We start from the raw sequence: 23,566 nt of genomic DNA on the forward strand, positions 1-23,566 counted from the left end.
CCAGAGGAGATATCCTGCAACCTAATCGCCCCCACTTCCTGTTTCTGGCAAATCACTTTAATTCTGTGAACAAGAACCCCTCATCGCCTGGTCCACCTCATGACCTGATTTAACCCAACTTGAGCCTCAGAAATCAGTCTCTTTAGCACTGAGAGATTGAGTGTATCTACCTGTAGCACTAAAACCAAATACCAGCAGCTTAAACAAGATGTGCATGATTTTTTTTTCTTTCAAATCACAAAAAATGCAAAGGTCAGTAGTCGGTGACTGGTGCAGCAGACCTTGGCTATTGTCAGGGACCCCAGGATGGGATTCTTATTCACATGCTTGCAGTATGATTGCTGGTGCTCCAGCAATCACCTTTGCATTCCCAATCAGAAAGAAGAAAGAGACAACTGTCAAATGAGTTTTCCAAAGCCTGGAAACCTATCCAAGAGCTATGTCACATGACCACTCCAATCTACAAGGAAGGCAGAGAAATGTTCATCTTTAGCTTTGCACATTGCTGCCCCTTGGAAAACTGGAGTTCTATTGATAAAACTAGAGGAGAATAAATACTGGACAGGCTAAAGCAGTATCTGGCAGAATCTACCCTCTTGAACTACCCATCATTCATAAATACCCTTCTTCACATTTATATTCACATACACCTCGCATTTCCACTAAGGGATACAAAGGATCTCTGGATAATGCTCTCCTCTCTGTCATGTCCTTGCTGCCCAAAGCTCTAAATGTCAGAGTCTACTTTAGCATGCCCCGTATACAATGGCAGAAAAAGAAGCTAACTGTCCTAACAACACTCATTAAGTAAAGAAGCCAGCCACAAAAGGGCAAATACTGTGTGATTCTGTTTGTGTGAGATATCTAGTGGAGTCGGAATCCTCAAGACAGGAAGTAGAATGGCGGTTGAGAGAAGTAGGGGGAAGGGTGGAATAGGGCGTGTTTAATGGAGACAGAGTCCGTTTGGGAGGTTGGGAAGGTTCTGGAGATAGATGTTGGTGATGGTCGCACAACTACGTGAATGTACTTAGTGCTACGGATTGACCTGTACATTTAAAATGGTTTTAAAAAGTAAATCTTACTTATATTTTACCCCAATAGAAAAAAATAAAGTGAAAAAAAAAAAAGAGTACATGGGACGAGTCTTGGAGACATGCTAAGCAAAGTAACCCAGTCGTAGAAGAGCAAGTCCCGCATGATTGCGCTTACATGAGATAAGGAGAATAGTCGAACTCATAGAATCAGGTGGTTGTCAGAATCTGGGGGAAGAGGAGGAAGGAGAGTTGCTCATCAAGAGGTATTACGTTTCAATTATGCAATTTGTATACATTCTCGAGATCTGCCGCACAATATTATGCCTGTCCTTACAGGTACTATATTGGGCCCTTAAAATGTAGTAAGGGTATAGATCTCATGTTGTGTTCGTACCGTAACAGAATTTAAGAAAGGAATATGTCACCTAGAGAGAAAAGATGGCACAGACAGAACCCCAGAGCGTACCCACTTAAAAGCGACAAACGGAGGAAGAAGTCTTTACGGAAGGAAGAGGAGAGGTAGGTGGAGAGACAGGAGGTCGTCCGGGATAGAGCAGCTTATGAGAAACCAAGACACAAATACGTGCCCGACAGAAGCAAGCACCCAGGATGACAAGGGCGGACAGAGTTCCACGAGCTAGCAACTCCGTGTTGCAGCAGGTTGCACTTTGCACGTTCATTCCTATATTCTCACAACTCCGAACCCAAATGACAGTATGAGATAAGCAAGAGTGTGAAAGTTGCTGAAGAAAGAACGCACGAGAACCCGCCAGGCCTCCTGGGAGGCAAGGGACACCCTTCCTCAACCTCTCGTCCCTTGTAATCTGTAGGGGGTGGAAAAGTGGCCCCGACCAAAGTCTTTCTCATGGTGCGAAGAGCAGTAAGGGCATTGAAGTAATATGACCATGAAGACAAGGCAGGCGGCCCATGGAACAAGCCTTGCTGGAGTCATGTGGCCCACGGGGACAATGGCTCTGAGTGGTTGAGGTGGCAGATGCTGTAAACTTGGGAGCTCTTACTCCTTCCCCATCCAGGGGAAGAGCTCTGCCCGGGGAATTCTCACTTCTGGCCAGGAACCCCCGGCCAGGCGGAAACCCAAAGAGCTGAGGAGGCCTGGCCGGGCACCTCCGGAGGCAGATTCAAGGGCCAGGCAGCTCAGCGGCAGCCCCAGCCTACATCCTTGCATGCTCTCGCTGAGGCTCCTGGGCACAGAGTCAGGGCTTACAGTCAGGGAGGCAGAGCAGAGCAGGGAAGAGGGTGCCAGGGTTTGCAGGACAGAGGAGGATAAAACAAGGCAGAAGGGAGGAACTGGAGCCCTACGAAAATCGACACTTGAGCACTGGCTTGGGGACCCCTCCCATGGAGATTTTTCCTGCACCCCAAAGCAAAGTCAGGATACTAGAAACAGAGTCATCAATGGCACTGGCCAGTAAAGAAGTGGGGCGGAAGCCAGATCCTAGTGGGACATGGAGTGGGCGAGGATGTGAAGAGCAAGTGGAGGCCCATCGTTTCATGGAGACAAATCCTTGACTGTGGAAAGAACGAGAGAAATGGGGCTCGGGTAAAAAAAATACGTACAATGGGGAGATGTGCGTGTTTGCCGGAAAGCCTGAACAGTCTCACTTTCTAAAGGCCAGCAGTCTGTGAACGAGAGGCTGGGGGCTAGAAGAGTCAGAGTCCCGGACAGGTGGCGGCGGAGGAGACCCAGAGCCCAGCTGGAGAGGAGGGGCCCGGAGGAAGAGAGGCTGGAAAAAGCCATCTTGGATCAGGTCTTCATGACCTCACAAAGCCACACCCTCACCCCCAGGTTCTGGGAACTCTGAGTCAGTCTGGTTGAGTCTCCTAGCAACTGGATGCAGGGGCCATGGCCCTCTTAACACCCCAGGGAGTGAAAGAAGTCTTCCAATTTCAGGTGAAGAGCAAATGTGGCTTTTAAAAGGAAGCGTGCTCAGATTGGTCTAACAGTGTGAGGTGTGCGTATGTGAGAAGTGGCCCCTCGACGGTGCCTCCTAGGCGGACGCCTTGGACAGCACCCCTTTCCCAGCATACCCCCTCTGAGGGGTCTCACGCCAAATGTGCACTCAGGTCAGCTTCTGACCCGCAGCTATGAGCTGTCGGGCAAGTAACAGGTGAAGGCTGCCCCTGGTGGGGTCTCTGTCCCCACCTTCAGACGTGGCTTTTACCACCTTGTCTACACCTTCCAACAAGCTGCTCCATCAGGCACCAACCGGGGGATCTGTGAGGGCTGCAGGGAAGGGCTGCCTGGGAGCTGTGGACGGGGCTGTGCGCCTCCTCCTGGCACCGAGTCAGCTACCGGGTCCCACCCCCACGCGCGGTCACCCCAGCCGGAGCACTCCCTAACCCCGGAGCACTCCCTAACCCCGGAGCACTCCCTAACCCCGGGCAGCAGCGCCCCTGCTCTCATGGCTCTCCACGCCACGCCATGCTTTTTCTTACCCCCTCCTCTAAAGACCCTTGCTTCTCCTGCGCCTATTGACGATATATGAGAGCTTTTCTGAAAGGGCCAGGAGAACTCTCAAGTGAAATAGGTTCTTACCTACAGACAGGAAAAACAAATGTTGCCCTAATTACCCCCTGACCTGCCAGAGTGCCTGAATTTTCACCAAGCAAGATACAGTCCTCCTTGCCTTATGGTGCCTCTTTGCAGTCATTTACACCTCAGCATGAGTTTCTTCGTTATCAGATCAATAGCTCTGGGGCAGCTGGTTGAGAGTAGGCTCTGAGAGAAGTCAAATTTTGTTTTAGCAAAGAGGAAAGAAGGACCATAATTCAGGACTGCAGGCCTCCTGGAGGTTTACAGACTCGGGGCTGCCAAGGCTAGCATGAGAACTCTCAGAGGACCAAGCAGTACTAGAAAAAAAGAGTACATTCCCCCAAAATGGGGACGAAAGCTGTCCAGAGATGGAAGTTCTGGCCAGACGTAGCCACATGCCGGGGCACTCTTCAGGTTGGTGGGGAGCTGTGTGGGGCCCCCTGGAGTGTTCTTCCCACAGAGGATGGCATCCTGATCCCTCAGTTTCACCCTCCGCTCCTCACGTCATGCCCTGCAGAAAACAGAAGGTCGGGCGCACCTACGGAGACTGCTGAACTGGGAAGAGTTTGATGAACTGAGAGACTCCCGCAGAAGCATCCTCCTGGATACCCTCTATGAAAGCATCATCTTTGCCGTGGGCAAAGGCTTCCCGTGGGTGGAGGTAGCCAAGGTGGTCAAGTTCACAGAAGAGCTGATCAAAGAAACCAAAGGTATGGGGCATCCAGGGCAGGAGTCAGGGACCTTGCAGAGAGAGGGGGATACAGAGGACTCCTCTGCAGTCCATGGCCCCTTTGAAGAGCTGGGAGCATCTACTTTTTTTTTTTTTCTGACATTTAGGATCCTTGCATGCTCATCAACAGGGTTCCCCTCCAGGTTTTCTGTAAAGTGGAACAAACAGAATGGTCTTGCTGAATTTTTTCCACTGCTCTCCTTGGCTGAAAATCTTGCACCACTCCTAGTTGTTCGCACAGAAGCCAGTCAGATGTTTACACTTTAGTATGAATTTCACCATCAGATTAATACCTCTGGGGTAGCTGGTTGAGAGTAGGCACAGAAGGAATTCAAATTCCCTCAAGGAAGAGAGAGGAGGGATCATAATTCAGAGTCTTTATTTTGTTTAGTTTTGTTTTGCTTAACATAAATTGAATGTGTCATCTCTCTGCTTAAAACCCTTCAATGACTTGCCGCGGCACTTTTGAAAGAATGCAAATTTTTCCCAGTATCAGGTTTTGCTATGCTGAATATTTTGGGAGAATCCTTTACAGCCGCAGTCCCCAATCTTTTTGGCACCAGGGACCGGTACTCCTATGAGAATCTAATGCCTGAAGATCTGAGGCGGAGCTGAGGTAGTGATGTTAGCGCTGGGGAGAGGCTGCAAATACAGATGAAGTTTCACTCACTCACCCTCCTCTCCTGCCGTGTGGCCCAGTTCCTAACAAGCCAGGGACCAGTACTGGTCTGCAGACCAGCGGTTGGGGACCCTTGCTTTACAGGTATCAGATTGCAGGCGGGGCTGGGGGAACAGCAGTCAGGTGGGTCTGCAGAGGAAACATCTATAGGTGGATGATAGAGGGAACCCCTGCCTGCGTTGGGCTTCATGACGAGAGGATGAGAATCTCTCTCTCTGATGAGCGGGCAGAAAGAGAGAGGGAAGAAGAATATTAGCCCCAAGCAGGTGGGAACTCGGGCTCTTTCAAGTTTCCATCAGAGCCTTCCACAGGCCAAACCCTCGAAAAGCAGAGGATGATGATGCAAACCCAACTTCAGACTGCGGAGATCAGACCGCACGGGAGCTATCGGCATCTCTAGTTATGGCATACCTTGCCCACACAACCAATCTGTGTGTCATAGACATCTAAAACCTTAGAGGCAGAAGGTGACCTGGTGATCAGAAAACTTAACTCCCTCTCTGCAGAGAGCCCCTCAACCAGCCAGCAAGTTTCTTCCCGCCTGCGCGGCACAGCCTAAGCCTTCCTCCTTCTGAGGCCACGCCTTCCTTTTCACGCGGCCCTTGTTGTTAGGAGGTTCTCTTTTTATCTAGGTACATCTGCCTTTTATACCTTGTACTCGCATGCTGAACGTCTGTCCTCTAGAAGCAGAGTGCAGGCCCTAGAGATATTTAATGAGCTTTATGTGATGTGGCTATCATGCCTTCACATTTAGACCTACCCGCCGTGCCTTTAATCATTCTTAATACGGCGTCATTTCCATAGACCTTTCCACCCCACCTCCCCGCCGCTGCCCCCTTTCTTGCTGCCCTTCTCTGGGCATACTGTGTTCATCAATATCATTCTTAAAATATGGCATCCAGATCCAAACACAATACAACCTGTGATTTGATCAGTGAAGTAATCGGGGATTTTATCACCTCTCCATCCTGGTGATGATGCTCCTGTTAACAGAGCCTAGAGTTGCATTTATTTTATCAGCATCAAGGTCACATTAATTCATGTTGGTCAGGAAGACCATTATGGGAACCATTTTTCCCATCCTGCCCCTGTGCAATGATGATTTTGGGTGTACATGTGGAACTTTACAATTATCTTCATTAATTCCATCTCGTTGATGTTGGCCGAACTAACCTTTCTCCTGACCTTTTCAGCTCTTAATCCTGGGCCATCCAGCTTACAAATTCTTCCTCTTACCTTTAAATCATCTTAAAATTTGTGAAGCAAGGTTGGTACAAACACGGAGTAAGAACAAGCTCTCAGGTGGGCTCCCCTTGCTGGAATTCAACTCACTGAAAATAGAATCCATCGGGAGGCCCAGCACTCAAAGGGAGGTTTCAAATCCTGGTTTAGTTCCTTACTAGATGTGTGGTCCTGGGCAAGTCACATCACCTCTGAGCCTCTGAGTCTCTGAGTACACATCTTTGTATGGAAAATGCAAGAGCACCCACTTCCTAAGATGTTATTGTTGTTGTTTGTTTTTCTTTCTTTTTTTTTGAAGATTAAACGAGGTTACATTTGTAAAGTCCGTAGCATGGTGCTTGGTGCCTGGTAAGTGCTCAATGAGTGCTAGCTAGCTCTTGTTTTTAGGAGTGGACCACAGGGAGAAAGACCTGGATTTCTGCGGCGCACGGTCCCTGGCCACCTGCATGCATGCTCACCGTCCTCTGGCCTGCAGTGGCTGCCTCGTTCACCCTCCTCAAACCCTGTTTCCATCAGGCCGGCCTCCCTCCTTTTCATATCTAAACTCCTCCCCCAAAGATCTACGATGGCACAGCGAGGGAGGCCAAAGTGGGGGGCTTGAACCTCTGTAGACAGTGTCCATGCCTCCATTTTGGTCCTCCATATCCATCCCCTCGGTGCCAAACAATGCACATGGCACACAGTGGATGTTGCATGAAGAAATGAACATGCGAATGAGAGAGTGGATTCCTTATGCTCACGGAGACGACACGTTCTGTATGTGGAGAGGAGGTTAGGGTGCTCGACTCGTCCCAGGCTTACTCCATTGAGATCTAGGTGATGTCAGAGGCAGTACAGCGGTGTGATTAAGCCCCAAGCTCTGCAGTCAGAAGACCTGAGTTTAAATCCCACCTCCATCACTTATTACTATGTCATCTTGAAAATGTTACTTTTTTTTACCTCTCTCTGAGCTTTCATTTCCTTGTCTTTAAAATGAGGGCAGTAATAACCCCGACCCATAAGAAAGTTGGCAGGATTAAATGAGACAGGCATGCAAAACGTATTACAGAATGACAAGCACATAGTAAGTGCTCAGCAAACGTTAGCTCCCATGCGCCCGTCACACACGGAGGCGAGGCGGGATGAACAGCAGATGCTGGCGGTTCAGGGCTAGAGGTTGCTACATCCTGCCCCTCAGGGGAGTTGCTACTGGTGCCACTTCTTGTAGGCAGGCTAAAGATGGCTTTAAACCACAGGCCAGCAGAATGGAGGTTCAGACACCTGCCTGGCCCTTAATGCCCTACATGTGTGGCCCACACTCGGGCATCTGTTCACTGCCCTTGTTAGGGATCTAGGCGATGAGGGGCAGGAAGGGTTGGCAAACAGCAGGTCAGGCTCTTCCCTGCCCCTCCTCCTGGGCACGTGTCCCACCGATTGCAGGTCGTGGTGTGCGGGATACAGACAGCCGAGGTTAAAGTCCACACTGGGCTGTTAATCCTTTTAGAAGGTAGCTTCTCCAGGGTTTTTCTTTCTTTCTTTCTTTTTTTGGTTAATCTGGGGCTGAGGATGGTTGAGCTCTGCTTGCATACTAGATAACAAAGCTGGCAGACAGCATTTTAGGAGAGTCGTGTTTGCACAATGATGACTCAGAGCTCCGCAGGGACAGCCTGACAGCTCAGCTTATCTCCCCACCCAATCTGGCCTCAGGGCCTGGAGGGAAAAGGTGGCCCTTTTTATTCAAAAGTGTAAACTGATTCCATGTCCTGGCAAATAGCTCACCAGGACTTTCTGGCCCCGGCCCCATACCAGAAGAGTTCTTTCATTGCACCTCCTCTGCCAGCCTCTGGGAAGCCCCGGGCAGATCTCATCCTGCCTCCTTGGGGTCAAGGGTGAAGTCACCCGTCACAGCATGGAGGGCCAGAGGCTGCCAGCTCTGTCTGACCTGGTGGGAGGAAATTGCAGGAAGTGGGCAGATTTTGCATACACTGCCGAGGAGAGGAGAGGAGAGGAGAGGAGAGGAGAGGAGAGGAGAGGAGAGGAGAGGGCGATGTTGGCGCAAAAGGGACCCTGAGGTCTCCTCCTCTGCCTGTGGGAGCTGCAGAGATGCAGGGTGCCCCGGGAGGCCCTGCACTTCCTACCTGTGACTGGCGCGTTGCATCAGGAGGGCTGTGGAAGGGGGAACGGCTTCCCCTGCCCCAGACTTCACTCAGCAGGGAACCGAGGGCTGGAGGTGCTGCAGCCAGTGCAGATGTTTGCCCAGAACCCGCCACCACCAGAGCCTTCTGCACCAGACATCACCTCAGCCACTTCGCAGCTCTGCCCCTTGCTTGTCATTGTCTGGCAAGCACTGGCCTCTCTCTGATGCTCCACTGGGATAGAAAGAACCCCTTTCCTGCTGCCCTGGTCCCCAAATGCTGGGGGTAAGAGGAAGTGGGCCTTGATGACCTGTCAGTGGAGGCACGAGGTAGCCAGGCAAGTGCCCTGTGAAGTGTGTCACAGCACTGGTATCTGCAGTTCCACCCGTGGCCACTCCTGATTCTCCAGGAAATGTCACTCGGGCAGATGTAGGATGGAAGACAGCCACCCCGCCCCAAAAGCTCGAAGCTGGCAGGAGGCACTTACTTCTCCCAAGCTCTGTGTGTGAGCACTTCCTCCAGGCACACTCACGGCCATGCCCCCACCTGTCGGCCCCCAGACACCCACCCCACACAGAGCATCCTCCAGTATTCAGGACTAGCCTGAGCAGAGAGCAGGTACATGTTTCCAGCAGGAGCCCAATGCCCTTCAGACTAAACTCGGAGAAGGGGCCTTTGAAGGCAACTTCTTTGCTGATGGAGACAGGAAGTTTCCATTGATCTCAGCCATTGACTGAGATCTTGGGAGAACTTTTCTTGGCGCAAGTGGGCAACTATAATTTCAGAGCTACTTCCCCGAGTGTTTTAGGCTGCTCAGGCTGCCATAACAAAGTACCACAAACTGGACAATTTCAACAACAGAAATTTATTTTCTCATTGTTCTGGAGGCTGGAAGTCCAAGATCAAGGTGTCAGTAGGATTGGTTTCTTCTGAGGCCGGCCTCCGTGGTGCGCAGATGGCTGTCATTTCACTATGCACCTCACATGGCCTTCCCTCTGTGTGTATCTGCGTCCTAATCTCCTTATAAGGACACCAGTCATACTGTATTAGGGCCCTGCCAGTGACCTCATTTAGCCTTAATTACCCCTTTAAAGATCTTATCTCCAAGTACAGTGGCATTCTGAGGTCCTGGGGTTAGGTCTTCAACAAATGAATTGAGTGCAGGGGCGGCGGGGATGGCAGTGGTGGCCGGAGGGAGACGCTGTATTAATACAACCTACAACACGGCTTGCCAGGAAAGACTGCGCCTTAACACTTTCTCCGACCTTCCCAAGAGGCCATGCAGCCCGCAGAGGGAGAACGGCAAGGACTTGCTCGGGCCTGGCATTTTAACGCAGAGCATCTGTAACCTGCACTACAACCTTAGCATTATTTTAAAGACGAAGGAACTGAGAGGCTCAGAGAGTTTAAGCCACTTGCACTAGGTCATACCTCGAGTAAGTGAAGTCAGAATTTGAACCCAGAGTCTGACAGCAGAGCACAAGCTTCACCATGTGACCTTCCATCTTGACCAGTGGGATCTGTACACTGGGCACATGAGGGCCAGAGAAGCAGGTAGCCCAGGAGAGCATACTACAGTGAGTAGAATGAGACTGCTAGCATGCCCGAACTGCTGAGAGCCCGGAAGAACCAGGTGAAACACCTGGGCCCTGAGTTCCTAACTGGGTCACCTGAAGTTACTCACAACATGAAGCTAGGATCTCGGCCCCCAGTAGAATGGCTCCAATGTGGTGGGTGGTGCAGGCCCAGCTGAGACAGCAAGCTATGCCAGTTGACTAATGTGTTCTGGTCTGGAGTTTCCACCTGTGTGCGGGCAGAAGGTACTGGTGCCCTTGAGACCAGACCTCTGGCCCTTTGGATGACTCTGCACCCTACCTCTAACCTCACTTGTCCCCCCTCAGTCAGCTGGACATGCTGGGTAGTCTCAGAGCCTCCCAGCATCAGAGGAGACAAGTGCCATTAAGTGCCATGTCCCTAAGATGGTGGGGTTACTTGGTCATTTTCACCTAGAGGATAATGAAAGCAAAGCTGGTGACGAAGATCCAAAGTGAGGTTCCCCTCACCAAGCTTGAGACAGATGCAGAGCTTGGCCAGAAGGACCCACAGCACCCCAGATGTGGCTACGGGGGACTGTCAGTTCCACGGAAATGCCCATAGCTTCTTAGAGTCAAAAGGAACACAAGAGGTCACCTGATCCCCCACATCACCAGCACACACACGTTATTCAGGAATTCTCTCCCTGACTAAATGCCTCCTCACCCCTCCAGACAAGACTCGTTCTGATGATAAAGCTCTGGCACTAGAAAGTTCTTCCTGCCGCTGAACTGAAATCTGTCTCTTTGAGCCTTCCCTCTGGTGGCTCCTGCTCCAACCTTTGAACCCGCCCATTCCAAATCAGCTTAATCCTGCCCCACTCACCCAACTCTTCTCCAGCAAGCATTGCCAGAGCACTGTGCTAGGGAATGGAGAAGCGTGGACATCCAATCAGCTGTCATGATGCTCTCAGCTCTCCACATAGATCAGCTCATTTAGTATTCACAGCAATCTTGGGTGGATGGATACTACTGCCCCTGTTTCACAATGATGCAACTGCGGTTCAGAGAGGTTAGGTAGCTTGCAAATCATCACATAGTAAATAGCAGAACAGCATTAACTTTGAGAACTTCTGGCCTCAGAATCTGTCCTTTCTGCCAAAGCTCTTTAGCATGAAGCGTGCCAACTTCTTGAGGAACAGGGGCAAGGAACAGTGAGTAGTGCCTTCCCTAAACAGACATGGTCGGGGGGTCGCTGTGGGCAACGAGAAGAGCTTGGGCAAAGGCCCAGAACAGTCTTTAATATGCATGGCCCTGTGTTGGCCCTTTGAGTCCCAGGAAAGTGAACAGAGAAGAAAATCTTTAAAAGGACAACAAATTCTTTCCAATCTTAGTGTTTGAGTAGATTTTTTTCCTCTAATGAGGTGATTGGTTGATCTTAAATACAGAAAGAAAGAAAGAAAGAAAGAAAGAAAGAAAGAAAGAAAGAAAGAAAGAAAGAAAGAAAGAAAGAAAGAAAGAAAGAAAGAAAGAAAAGAAAGAGAAAAGAAGAAGAGGAAGAGGAGGAGGAGGAGGAGAAGGAGGAGGAGGAACTACCTAATGGATAGGAAAACATGGCAGTTCCTGAATAGATTAAATCCAGAATTGCCGTATGATCCAGAAATTCCACTTCTGGGTATATATCCAAAAAGTGAATGCAGGGATTCAAAGAGAAATTTGCACACGCATGTTCATAGCAGCATCATTTACAACAACCAAAAGGCAGAAGCAACCCAAATGTCCACCAACAATGAATGGATAAACAAAATGTGGTAGGTACATACAACAGAATATTATTCAGCCTTAGGAAGGAAGGAAATCATGTCACATGCTTCAACATGGATGCACCTTGAGGACATTAGGCTCAGTGAAATAAGCCAGTCACAAAAGGACAAGTACTACAGATTCCACTTACGTAAGGTCCCTAGCGTAGTCAGATCCATAGAGACAGAAGTAGAACGGTGGCTGCCAGGGCCAAGCGGGGAGTCGGCGTTTAATTGTCAGTGTTTCGGTTTTGCAAGATGAAAAATACTAGAGATAAGTAGGGGTAACGGCTGTACAACAATGTAAATGTACCTAGTGCCATCGAACCGCATACTGAAAATGGTTAAGATAGTAAATTTTATGTTATATATATTTTACCACAAAAAATAAAAAATAAAAAAATAAAAGTCTCAGTGGAAGTACTGCTGTTCTATAAATTCCCTATACCTTCTGCTTGCTCCTTAAACATACTTCGGCAGCTATGGTACACTTGCCTGGGAGTCGGAGAATCTGGGTTTAAGTCCCGATTTTCCATACGTTTTCTAAGCCTCAGTTTTCTCATCTGTTAAATGGCAGCAATTACCTATTTCGTAGCTTGATAGTGAACAATTAAATAAATTGGTAGATAACCAAAATGCTTTAAAACTGTAAAGTAGTATACCAATGAAGATTGGTTGTATCATTATTTACTGAGAGCTTAGCCCTGGGCAGCATCCGCATGTCCAGAACTCTCTGAAAAAATCCTTTGGGATTGGAGAATCTGGTCCATTCTAGCAGGTCCCCACCACTGAGAAGCTCGCAATAAGAGGGAAAGAAGAGGACGCCCAAGAGGCCTTGTGGAGAACTACGAACTGTTGCGTTACTGAGTGAATGGTCTGACTGGAAGGACCGCCCCATCCCCTACCCTCTTCGACCCCGCAACTGGAGACAGCTGACCCCCAGCCATTCTTCCCCTCAGCAGTCAGTGTGGCTGGGACAGAAAGCACATTAGCATCCCATACTCCACTCCCAGCAAGGTAAAGAGAGTCTCAGGTAAGGACCTAGGAGGCAGTGGAATGAGGAAAGCCAGTCTCTAGGATGCTTTGCCCTAGGCTCATGTGTGCCCTCTGAGAGCCAGGTTGATTCCAGAATAGTTCACAGCCCCCAGGGAGCTGGAATGCCAGCAGCATCTTCACGATGACCATGACGACGGCCCCGTTATTTATCGAGTGCTTGGTGTATACCAGACACAGTGGGAAGCTCTGTACACACATGCTCTCGTCTAACGCTATGAGATCATCAGTTTCACCACCTCCATTTTATGCATGAGAACACTGATGCCCAGAGAAGCAAGTAACCTGTGCAAGCAATTAAGAAGCAGAAGCAAGATACAGGCCCACGTCTGTCTGAATTCTCAGTCTGTTCCCTTACCCAGCAACCCACACCACGATCCCAGTGTTGATTCAGTCCAGAGGCTTCCCCTGGCTCATTGGTGGCCTCTGCCTGTGCACGGTGGCTGAGAACGGAGCATGTGACTGGCAAGATGCAGTGCTAGAGCATCCTTGGTCCCGTGGTCACGGGTCAGCGGAAGTTCCACCCCCAGCTAGTTCAGACCTCTTCTGGCCAAGCCCAGGCAGTGCTGACGAGGTCAGCAGAGATGTTGCTGGCCCTCCTCCCCAGAAGTCACACCAAACCAGCCCACCCACTCTCCTCTCTCTGCAGCTCACCATAGAGCTCTGCCAGTGGACATCTTTGAAAGAGGTGTTCCCAAAGAACTAGCTTACCCTGAAGCAGAAAGTGGGGAGGCCAGCAGTGTAGACCCTTCTGGAATGGAAGCAGGAGCCACAGAAGGGGGTCCCAAGCAGAGGGAGAGCTCCGAGGCTCCAACCCCATATTTCTGCCAGTCCCATGGCCAGTGATCAGCAGGCAGCCATAGAGCAAACTTTCCAGAACAGAACCTGACCCATGTCTCCTGACCTAGCTCTCCCCTCTTCTGGGCAGGCAGCAGCCCCGCCTAGCCTTCTGAGACATGTCTGACCTACCAAGAAGGCCCAGGGCCAAGGTGCAGTGATGAAAAACAGAACCAGTCCCTTCCCCACATTGCAAGTGGTAAGAGGTCCCAAACCACCGAGCCCCTGGCTGGAATTCAGATCCTGACTCTGTCATGGTGAACCTTAGGCAAGTCCATTCCTTTCCCTGGGCTTCAGTTTCCCATCCAAAGAATGAAGATATTAGACCAGTTCAGTAGTTACCAAAATATGTTCATTCGTCCTGAGAAACTAAAATATGCTCATTTGCCCTGAGAAACTATTTGCCTCAAATAAATTTGAAAAACACTGCATACACTCAACGCTTTTGGGCCATTTGCTGAGCCTAGGAGTGTATTTCGCTGAGCTCATTAGCATATTAAGGGCTCTGTTTCATTTCTCTTGATCCAACATATTTTCAAGGTCTCCGGCTACAGGGCGTTCATTTCTGTGTAATCCTCACCTGTGGCAGAACATCCTTTGGAAAACTGACTGCGAGGGTTGGGAACCCCTTCCAGTGTCCACCTTCAAGGGTCTACAAAGAGAGACCCACGCTACTTGGAGTTGGATGGCTGAAAAGGGCCTCCCAGATCAGGCCGGGGTTTGAATTTTGGCTCTATCACTAACCAGCCATGTGCCCTTGAGCAAATCCTCTGACCTCATTGAGCCTTGGTTTCTCTCTCAGGTGAAATCAGGGCAGCGCCTACACCTGCCTCACAGGAGGGGTTGGGTGGAGTCCAAGGTGACCCTGGGCACAGCGAGAGCTCCCTAAATGAGGGTCCTTCGACCTGTCACTGCCATTGGCATCTCGAGGTGAATGAGTTTGGCAGAGCCTTCTCAAGAGCAGCAAGGTTGGCAGGGGGCAGCATTTAGGATGCAGGATGGAGTGGAAGGGTGGGCCTTGTGCTATCATCTGCTCTGCACCTCCCCAGGCCAGCCTCAGTAGGTGTTCAGGTATTCAGGCAGGTAAGAAGGCCAGATGGCAGCCTGACTTGGTTCCTCCTCTGGGAGCCAAGGTAGGGGCCACCAAACTGGTTTGTCGGGGGCACCAGTGGCACCTGGATCCTCCCCCTCATACCCACCCAGAAGGAGCAGGCCCTCTTCACCGTTCCCAAGACCCCCCCACCCGCCCAGACTTGGTGCCAACCCTTGCTCTCACCCAGCGCCAGCCCCACAGGTAAGGGCCAGTGGGAGGGCGCCCAGAGCACCTGGTCCAAACCCAGTGCCTTTTTGCCCTGATTCGGGAGCGTCCAGGGTTGTCATCCCACCCCCGCTGCTCCTTGCTCGTTGCTCTCCTCCTCCACTCCCAAGTCCCGGGTCCTCGCGCAGGTGCTGGCCTCCAGGGGCTTGGGGGACCATCTTCAGGAAGTTCCCAGCAGCCAATGCAAATGAAGGCCACTCCCTGTTATTGAAGAGCCACGTGCAGGTACAGATCTGTCCATCCTGGCAGCAAGAGGCTTCTCCCTGAGACTTAATCCTCAGCTTTCTGAGTCATTGGAACTTCTGAACCTGTGGCAAATGGAGAGTGGTCTGGGAGCAAGGAAAGGGTGTCTCAGGAGCCAGCCGGCGACGAGCTCTGCTGAGAACCAGACCTTGTCAAGTGTCTTGGGGTGAAAGTTAGAATTCAGCCCAGGAGCTCCTTCTCTTTTGACAGGGGACAAAGTCCACATTTGTGTTTTCTGACCTCTAGGCTGAGGCCACAGCTCATGCCCACAGTAGGGCCTTCGCCAGGATGACAGGCAGCCAGAGCCACATGCACACACTGCCGGAGGCACTCAGTACAGCTGGGCCCGCAGACTCCCTGGTCCACACCTGGGCTGTGTACATGAATGCCAGGTGGATAGAGAAGATGAGAGGCTGGCTTGGCAACGAGGCAGTCGCGGCCCCCACATGTGCAGGATGCCGGTGACCCAGCCCCATGCATTGTCAGGCCGGGCTGAGGGAGGAGCCGGGAACTTTCCAGCGGTTCAACTCCAAGTTGCCCAGAGAAGATGTGATGATTCACCTCATGAACTTCACACACTGTCACCTCCACACAGGTCTGGAGTCCAACTTTGATTATCAGGAACCAATGACCTCACCCCGCTCCCCACCCTCTGGGATTCCTTTACTGGTCGGCCCTGCCATCCCCCCCCACACACCACCCCCATCCCTCTAAAATACCCGGCCGGCCTCCCACTTCTTATCTTAACTCCTGAGAGACTCCGCAGCTGTGGTTCTTAACCTTCTTTTCAGAACTGTGATGATTCTCTCTGTGCACACTCTCCCCAGAAACATATGTGCGTATAAAATTCTGGATGCAATTCCAGGGGGTCCCAGGACTTGCCCTTTGCAAACTGAGGCCTTCGCGTCCTCTGTCCCCCAGACGCCAGCTTCGCCTCCTGGAAGCCGAGTGCCATGCGGGTCCTTGCACACACCCACGCTGCCCTCCACTTGCTTCTAGGGTTTAATTCTTTCTGTCCGTCCACTGGAAATACCATTTCTGCCGAACGCATCCTCTTTCTAGGCTCCAGTGCCCTCTCTGCAGAAAACCCTCCCTGGCTCACAGCTCCCCGCCCTCCTAGGTCAGGGCACCTTCCCGCCCACCCCCGCCCCGCCCTGCCCGCGAGCACCTGCTCAGTCCTGCTGCACTTCCCCTTCCTCCCCTCTGCGCTCGGGTGTCCGGTTTCACTCTGTGCCTGGGTTCTCACTTGTACGTTGCCTTTAGAAAAGTTCTCAACTACGTTCTGTAATTAGGCAAGGTACATGACGAGCACTATTTAAAAAAAAGAGAGAGACTATATGTATTACATCATTTTTAACAGCCTCTTTCCAAAAGCAAAACGGAATAGAACAAAACGCCCATCACAAGCAGCACAGAGTGCACGCACGTTCAGGGAGAGACCGAGCAGTCACGTCACAGGCGAGGGGACCGGGGTTCTGAGGGCGGGCGCCACGCGTCAAGGTCACTCGGCAGAACAGGGCGTTTGGAACCTTTGGCATCATCCGTCTGCAGTTGGTCACATGTTGACTCAATGGCCCCTGTGTGTCAACGTCTGAGTTCTTTTGGCTCCATCTGGCTCATAACTCTGATCAAAGTGAGGAGGCGGCAATTCCCAAGCCATCCCCACCCTGGAAACCCTGGGCGGAATCAGCACTTCCTTTTTTGAGATATTTGTGTATGTGTGTGTGTTTCTGTGTGTTTAGGGAGGCTCTGGAATTTTAGAACGCTCTGGGTGATTCCAGAACATAAAGTTCCTGCTGGCTCTGGGCCACTTCACCCACCTGGGACACAGGTTCAAGGATGAAGAGGTCCCTGGAATCAGTGACCTAGATGACTTATTTCCCAGTGCCGTGTCGAGGAACGCAGAGGTCGCGGTCTCAGGGCCCGCAGGGTCTCTGCGACACAAGCGAGAAGCCGTGAAGATGAAGGAGACACAGAGAAGGAAAGCGCATTGCGTACTGCAGCGCGCTGAAGCCGCATCTCGCCGAAGCCGCATCTCGCCGAAGCCGCATCTCGCCTGCTGCTGCAGCATTTTTAAAAAATATGTTTTGAGTATTTTCCCCCCTAGCTTTACTGAGGTATCGTCGACAAATAATTTGTCAATAATTCACAAATAAATATTTAGGGTATATAAGGTAACATTTTAATACGCATACACACTGTAAAATGATTCCTGCCATCGGGCTAATTAGCATATCCATCATCTCACATAGTTACCACTTCTATTTGTTTAAAATTAATTTCTTAAAAATTATTTTCGGCAAACAGCTTTGAACTTTTGCTTGGTACGGTAAAAGGACTAGTTTATGTGGAATGTGGGGTGGGGTGGGGTGGTCTGGGAGGCCTCCGTGAGCAGGTGGCTCTCCTGCGGGTAAGGAGCGAGTCCTGTGAAAGAAAGTGAGAATATTTAAGATCTATGTTAGCAAATTTCAAACAGTCAAAACGGTGCTATTGACCATAGGCAACGTCCTCCACAGCTGGTCTGCAGAACTTGCTCATCCTGCGTAACTGGAGCTCTGCACCCTTGACCAACATCTCCTCAACTCCCCCTCCTCCCAGCCCTCAGCAGCTATCATTCTGCTCTCTGCTTGTGTGAGTCCCACTTTCTGAGATTCCACACAGAAGTGAGATCATGGAGTATTTGTGATTCTGTGTCTTGCTTATTTCAATTAGCATAATGTCCTCCAGTTCCTCCATGTTGTCCCAAATGACAAGTTTTCCTACTTTTTAAGTCTGAATAGCATTCTGTTCTCTCTCTCTCTCTCTCTCTCCCTCTCTCCCTCCCCACTCCCCCATATATATATATACATAATCTCTCAATTTCTTTGTCTGTTCATCTGTGGACAGGCGCTTTGGGTGCTCCCACGTCCTGGCTAGTGTGAATAATGCTGCAGCGAACACAGAAGCTCAGCTACCTCTTCACGATCCCGCTTTCATTTCCTCTGCATGTGGACGCTCAGAAGCAGGGTTGCTGGATCCTATTGAGGAGCCGTTTTAGACAATTTTCAGTAATTGTCCACCTCTGTCACATTGTAATACCATAGTCTGCATATCTGATTGCATGCTCTATGCAAACAGTAACTACTTTATACACATATAAGCTTACTCCTTATACTCAATTCGGAACTAAAGATGACTAAATAGAAATCTTAAGATAATTTTAAAAGCTTATAAATATCTAATTTAACATTATAACTGTACTTTCTGAGTAAATTTTAATGTAATTCATTTGCTTATCTAAATCATAATTGTCGAATTACGTATGCAAAGAAGCCGTTTAGGTAAATTCAGAATGATAATAGCAATGTAATAAAATCTTCTATCATTCAAACCTGTCACTTTTGAAAGCAAAATAATTGATAAAATTAATTCCTTAAAAATTATTTTCAGTAAACTTAAGGGGATCCCAGACCGAGGCCAGTGTCCCAGGAGCCAGGGCCGGGGGTGGGGAGCAACCAAATCAGAATTAAAGAATGAAGGAGCCGCCGTACCGCAGCGTGAGGATGGAGGCCCGTGGCACCGTCCTCGGAGTCCTTTCCGTGGTATAAACAGTATTTGCCTAGCTCTGCGGCACAGACTTCCAGTGCCATTGTCCAGGCGTCTGTCTTCCCGGTCACCTCGTGGGCCGTTCTTATCAGAATCCCTTTTCCACACCCTCGCCACCTTCCCAGAGGGTTTGCGGTGGAAACAACATAAAGCACAGCTGAAGTAAGGCTCTAAAACAAGAGTCGAAAGGCAAAATATAGGTAAGGAGTCGGGATCATCATATTTTTTAAAAATGGGGTAAATGTAAGATACTACGCAAAATTGGCTTTGAGCTTCCAAGAAACCAAGGTAAAAGGAGAAATGTGACACATTTCAGAGCTTTCAAAGGCTAATAAAGGACAATATAGAATAGTTGGTGGAACGTGGGCTCTGGGGTCAGAGTACCTGGGTTCAGAGTCTATATCAATCAGCTATCAGTGTAGCTTTACCTCAGTTCACACCCAATGCCTCTTTGTGCCCACAGGCTACTCCATCACTGAGGCTGTGACAATCCTAGGGAACAAGCTCAGAGATTACCAGGGGCAGTTCAACACCACCCACCTGCTGGCCCTCTGCGACTACTTCCACAACACCTTCATCCGCCACTACAAACTCTACCAGTATGTCCTGGGCCAGGACCAGGAAGTCGATCTGACTGTCACCCACCTGGAGGTGTGTGTGCCGCCCCAGCCGCTCCCACTCACTGAGGGCATGGACAGGGAGCTGTGGAAGCACGAGCAGCAGGTGGCCGAGCTCAGCGCAGCTGAGGAGCAGAAGCGCGCCCATGCACTGCTCCTGAAGGAGGCGCTGCACCTGGAGCAGGAGCTCATGCTACAGAAGAAGTTCTCGGAGGTGCTCGCACGGCAGACCCGGGTTCTGAAGAGAGAGGTAAAGCTGTGCCCTCAAGGTGGGAGGCTGCTCACCTGCCTTGTGCAAATGCCCACTTCTACCAAGAGAACGTTCAGGCTGGAGTCAGACACACAGACGAGACCCCATTGTCCGCACACGTGGGAGGGGGCAGAAAGGAACAGAGAGTCATTGAGCATCTCCCACAGGTTTTCCATGCACATTTCACCAAGCATCCCTGTAAGGTACAGTTCATGTCCCCATTTTAATGATGAGACAACCAAGGCTTCAGAGAATTTAATCAATTTACCCAAGGTCACCAAGCCAGCACGTAGTAGAGTTTGGATTTAGACTGAGGCCTGGCTGACCTCCAAACCCAAGTTCTTTCCACTGTAGCATCGAGCAGTGACAGATTCTACCAAAAAAGACCCCAGACTCTGAACCACCACAAATTCTTTGGGTGCCCTTTGTCTGCCTGCAGAGCCATGTCCGTCAAGGCCTGGGGGTCATGATGAAGGATGGGCCGGGGGGGACAGCTCAGGGTAGGCGATGTGATGAGGTGGGCAAAGGGGTGGAGACAGTGATCCTAGAGAGTCTGGTGTGTGGATCTAAGAAATTGGGCTGCCCTCCTGGCAGGTCTTACGGACATCCGGGACTCTAGGAGCCAGAGTCCCCAGTGATGAGGTCTTCAATAAATGTTGACTAGCTTGGCTCCAGGGCAGCCAATCTCTTGAGGGCCTGACAAAGTCTAAACTTGTTCTTTAACTATGCATAGGCACCGATATCATCATTGTTACATCGTCTTTGAACACAGAGACATGTGCATGTGTATGTACATGTACGCATGTGTTGAGTGCTGGGGTGTGGGGTTGGGAGACACAGAGCCTGTGTGTTCCAAAAGGGTTTTGGTTTCTGAATTGTCAGCCAAAGAGTAAATGGCCCTGGAAAAGTATTCCTTTAAATATATATAAAACATTGGGGGAAAATCTCTAAATAATAATTAATACAAGAGAATGAATGATACTCTTATAAGGGTAAGTCTCCCAGATAAATAGCACATTAGACTGCCACATAATCTTAATGCATTAAGATGTCTAATGAGGACCCAACAGAACCCAAGCAACAGCCTTTCTCCACTCTCTTCCAGGACTTGCCCTAGAATATGCGGGCAAGGTCACAGGTAGAAGGTACTACCTCCCATCCAGCTCCTGCCTCCCCCCGCCGCCTGCCCCAACACACACACACGCACACGCACACGCACACGCACACACATACACAGCTGTTCCTCCCTGCTCTTTCCAGCTCCCCTGTAGGACTGTGGGCTAGAGTCCTCTCACCGTGTACCCCAGTAGTGTGCCTGAGCTGGAGACACTCAACACTGTGGAATCAACGTGATGCCTCCTCTTGGAAGACCATCCTCCCCAAAGAGTTAGGGGAAAAACATTCTGGGGCAAATGTAAGATTTTGCAAGAGATTCTAAGTTAAAATATGAGATCTCAAAGAAATGTCTTCTAGATGACTGGATCCTCCAAGTATGTCCCCCAGTACCCCCCAAGGCAAGTCCGACCTCTCCTCTGCTATTTGGTTGCTCAAGGAGAGAAACTGGAGAAACACACTTACACACTGTTCATGTCTCTGGGATTCCACGATGCCATGACCTGATCGAGATGACAGAGAGGGTCTCCTGTTTAACACACCAGATAGTGGCTGGCTGTTTGGGGGTCACACCCACACCCTGAGCTAGTCCCCATCCCCTCCAAAGAAGCTAATAGAACTTTGAGATGTGAGGATGAGATGAAGGCAGGAAGGGAAGGAAAGAGAATGATATCCAAATAGAGATTGCACTGGCCAAAATACGGGGGATAAGGGACTGGCCTCTGGGCCCTGAACAATGTTAGTAATAAATGACACACTTAAACAGAGTAATTGCCACAGTAGGCATGAAGGAAGGAAGAAAGAAGCAATTACTAGAATCCCAAACGACAGATGTAAGAGAGGCCACAGGACTGGAGGTGTGGCTGTAGGTAGAGGCTCATAGCAATGGCCAACCCAGAGCTGGTTAGGAGGAAGGTGAGGGAGCTCATTCCCTCCCATGTTCAGATCTCCTGTCAGGACCTCCCATTGAAAGAATTCAACCAGAAGCCAAAGGTCAAGGTAGCCAGTCAATGCTGTCCTTATCAGTCGGAAACGCAGAACACAGAGTTGGGTAGAGAAGGGTGGAGAGGAGATCTGGACGGGGAAATGGAAGGTCCGAGCACACAGTAAAAGGAGCCGGCCACTTGAGAATTGGATCCTGTTGATCTGTAGCTGCCTTTAACCTTCTCCTGGGCCCTGTTCTACCAGCCATGTTTTGTTTCTTCCAGGAATTAGAAAACCTTGTCCACGAGGCCGTTCGTATCCAGATTGAATATCTAAAAAAGCTGCTACAGTGTGAGATACAGATAACGTTTGATATTTTGGACCTGAAACTTCAGAAGAAGGCTTTAAATCTCAATGCTCCTGTTCCTTTCCCACTCTCCGTCACTGGCCAGCCAGGCCAGGATGAATCTCTTAGGTTCAACAGAGCAAACAGAAGAAAGAAAGCAAAAGCCAAGAACTAAAAGGCCCCTGGTGCCTATTGTCTAAAAACTCTGGTTGAGAAAGAACCATTGACAATGATGAAAGTTTTATGTGATCTGCTCAGGACCCAATAGATCAGAGATTTCTAGTGATTAAAAGAAACAACACTCATCATTTTACCTCTATCTTTTTTCTGGAAACTGTCATCTACCATCCGAAAATCTAACCCAAATGGATTTTTCCTGCATGGTGGCAAAAGGCTGTCCTCCTCTGCTGAGTGCAGAGCTTTGTGTCCGGCAGGCAGGCAAACATCGCTTGTTGACTAAGCCTGAGCTTAGACGCTGAAGACAGAACTCCCGACAGTGGGTGGAAGCAAGTAAGAGGGAGGGTGGCACCAGACACCAGGGAGGACTTTCCAGCTCACGCGATGGTTCTGTAGCTGGCGTGGGGCGAACAGGTCCTGGGATTCTGTCGCCTTTCTGAGGTTTGTGCAGCAGCAGCTGCTCTGCGTGCACTGGTTTTCCTGCCGGAGGACCTGGAGCCACGTACTTCCAGGAAACTCTTCCTCCTGGGAGAATCTACACTGTTTAGACTGACGCGGGAGAGCGAGTGCTGTCTTAGAGGTCAGAGATCTGGCTTCTCACCCGGCTCTGCCACCGGGCTGCTGCGTGACCTTGCGTGTGTCCCTTTCGTCTCTGGGCTCCAGCTCGCTCTTCTGTCAAGTGAGGAAGTCGCTGGCTGGCGTCTAAAGTCCTCCTCCCACTCTTACATCCTAGGAAAGAGACAGGGCGAGTTTCACTATTCCTCCTCATCAAGGGGTTCAAGGTTCAAGGAGGTGTGGAGTATTTACTCGAAGTCACTCAGTGAGGCAGTGAAAGAACCAGGACTAGAACTCAAGTCTCTAGACTCGTACTTCTGGGCTCTTTCGTCTGCAGCGCTGTGCTTCGAGCAAACGGCCACACGAATCCTATAGCTATTGGCTTATTGCAGCTATCGAATTGACGGAGATGAGGACGGAAAGGACATTACCACTCGCCCCTTCTTCCTAAGCCAGCGACCCGCTCTGTTACCTCTGTCAGCTGCTCCATGCCTCTTGCTCATGTTGGGACGGGCCACAGTGCAGCTTTCCTTGTCATTACCATGCCCATCTCTCCGTGGACACAGCTGCTTTCTAGGCCTTGCCACCTAAGGTGTGCCTGGGTATGTTTTTGAAGTCCAGGCTGGACTTAGATAGAGAGAGGGAGCCCCAGAGAGGGCATGTCACCAGCCCTGGAGCCCTCTGAGAGAAGTCCAGGGAACACGAGACTCCTGACTGGGAAGGGGGCCTTGCCGAGAGCACTACTCCAGACTCTGTCCTCGTCTTACCTTGATGCCATAGTGAAGGCGACTTATACCTGAGATGTTCGATAAGCTTCTCAATACCTTGCTGAACAGAGGAAGGAGGTTCCAGCATTTCCTT

The 23,566-nt window shown here is 50.2% G+C and overlaps 1 protein-coding gene across 1 annotated transcript; it reads left to right on the top strand.

Moving 5' to 3' along the window:
- The first annotated feature begins 2,898 nt into the window (after positions 1–2,898).
- Positions 2,899–22,148, top strand: CUNH8orf74 (chromosome unknown C8orf74 homolog). Its single transcript, XM_036233336.1, has 4 exons — positions 2,899–2,946; positions 4,106–4,298; positions 19,187–19,590; positions 21,912–22,148. The coding sequence occupies exons 1-4, from the start codon at positions 2,899–2,901 to the stop codon at positions 22,146–22,148; spliced, it is 882 nt and encodes a 293-aa protein (XP_036089229.1).
- Positions 22,149–23,566: the final 1,418 nt, after the last annotated feature.

Source organism: Rousettus aegyptiacus, unplaced genomic scaffold (assembly GCF_014176215.1).
Source record: "Rousettus aegyptiacus isolate mRouAeg1 unplaced genomic scaffold, mRouAeg1.p scaffold_m13_p_16, whole genome shotgun sequence".
Lineage (NCBI taxonomy): Eukaryota > Metazoa > Chordata > Mammalia > Chiroptera > Pteropodidae > Rousettus > Rousettus aegyptiacus.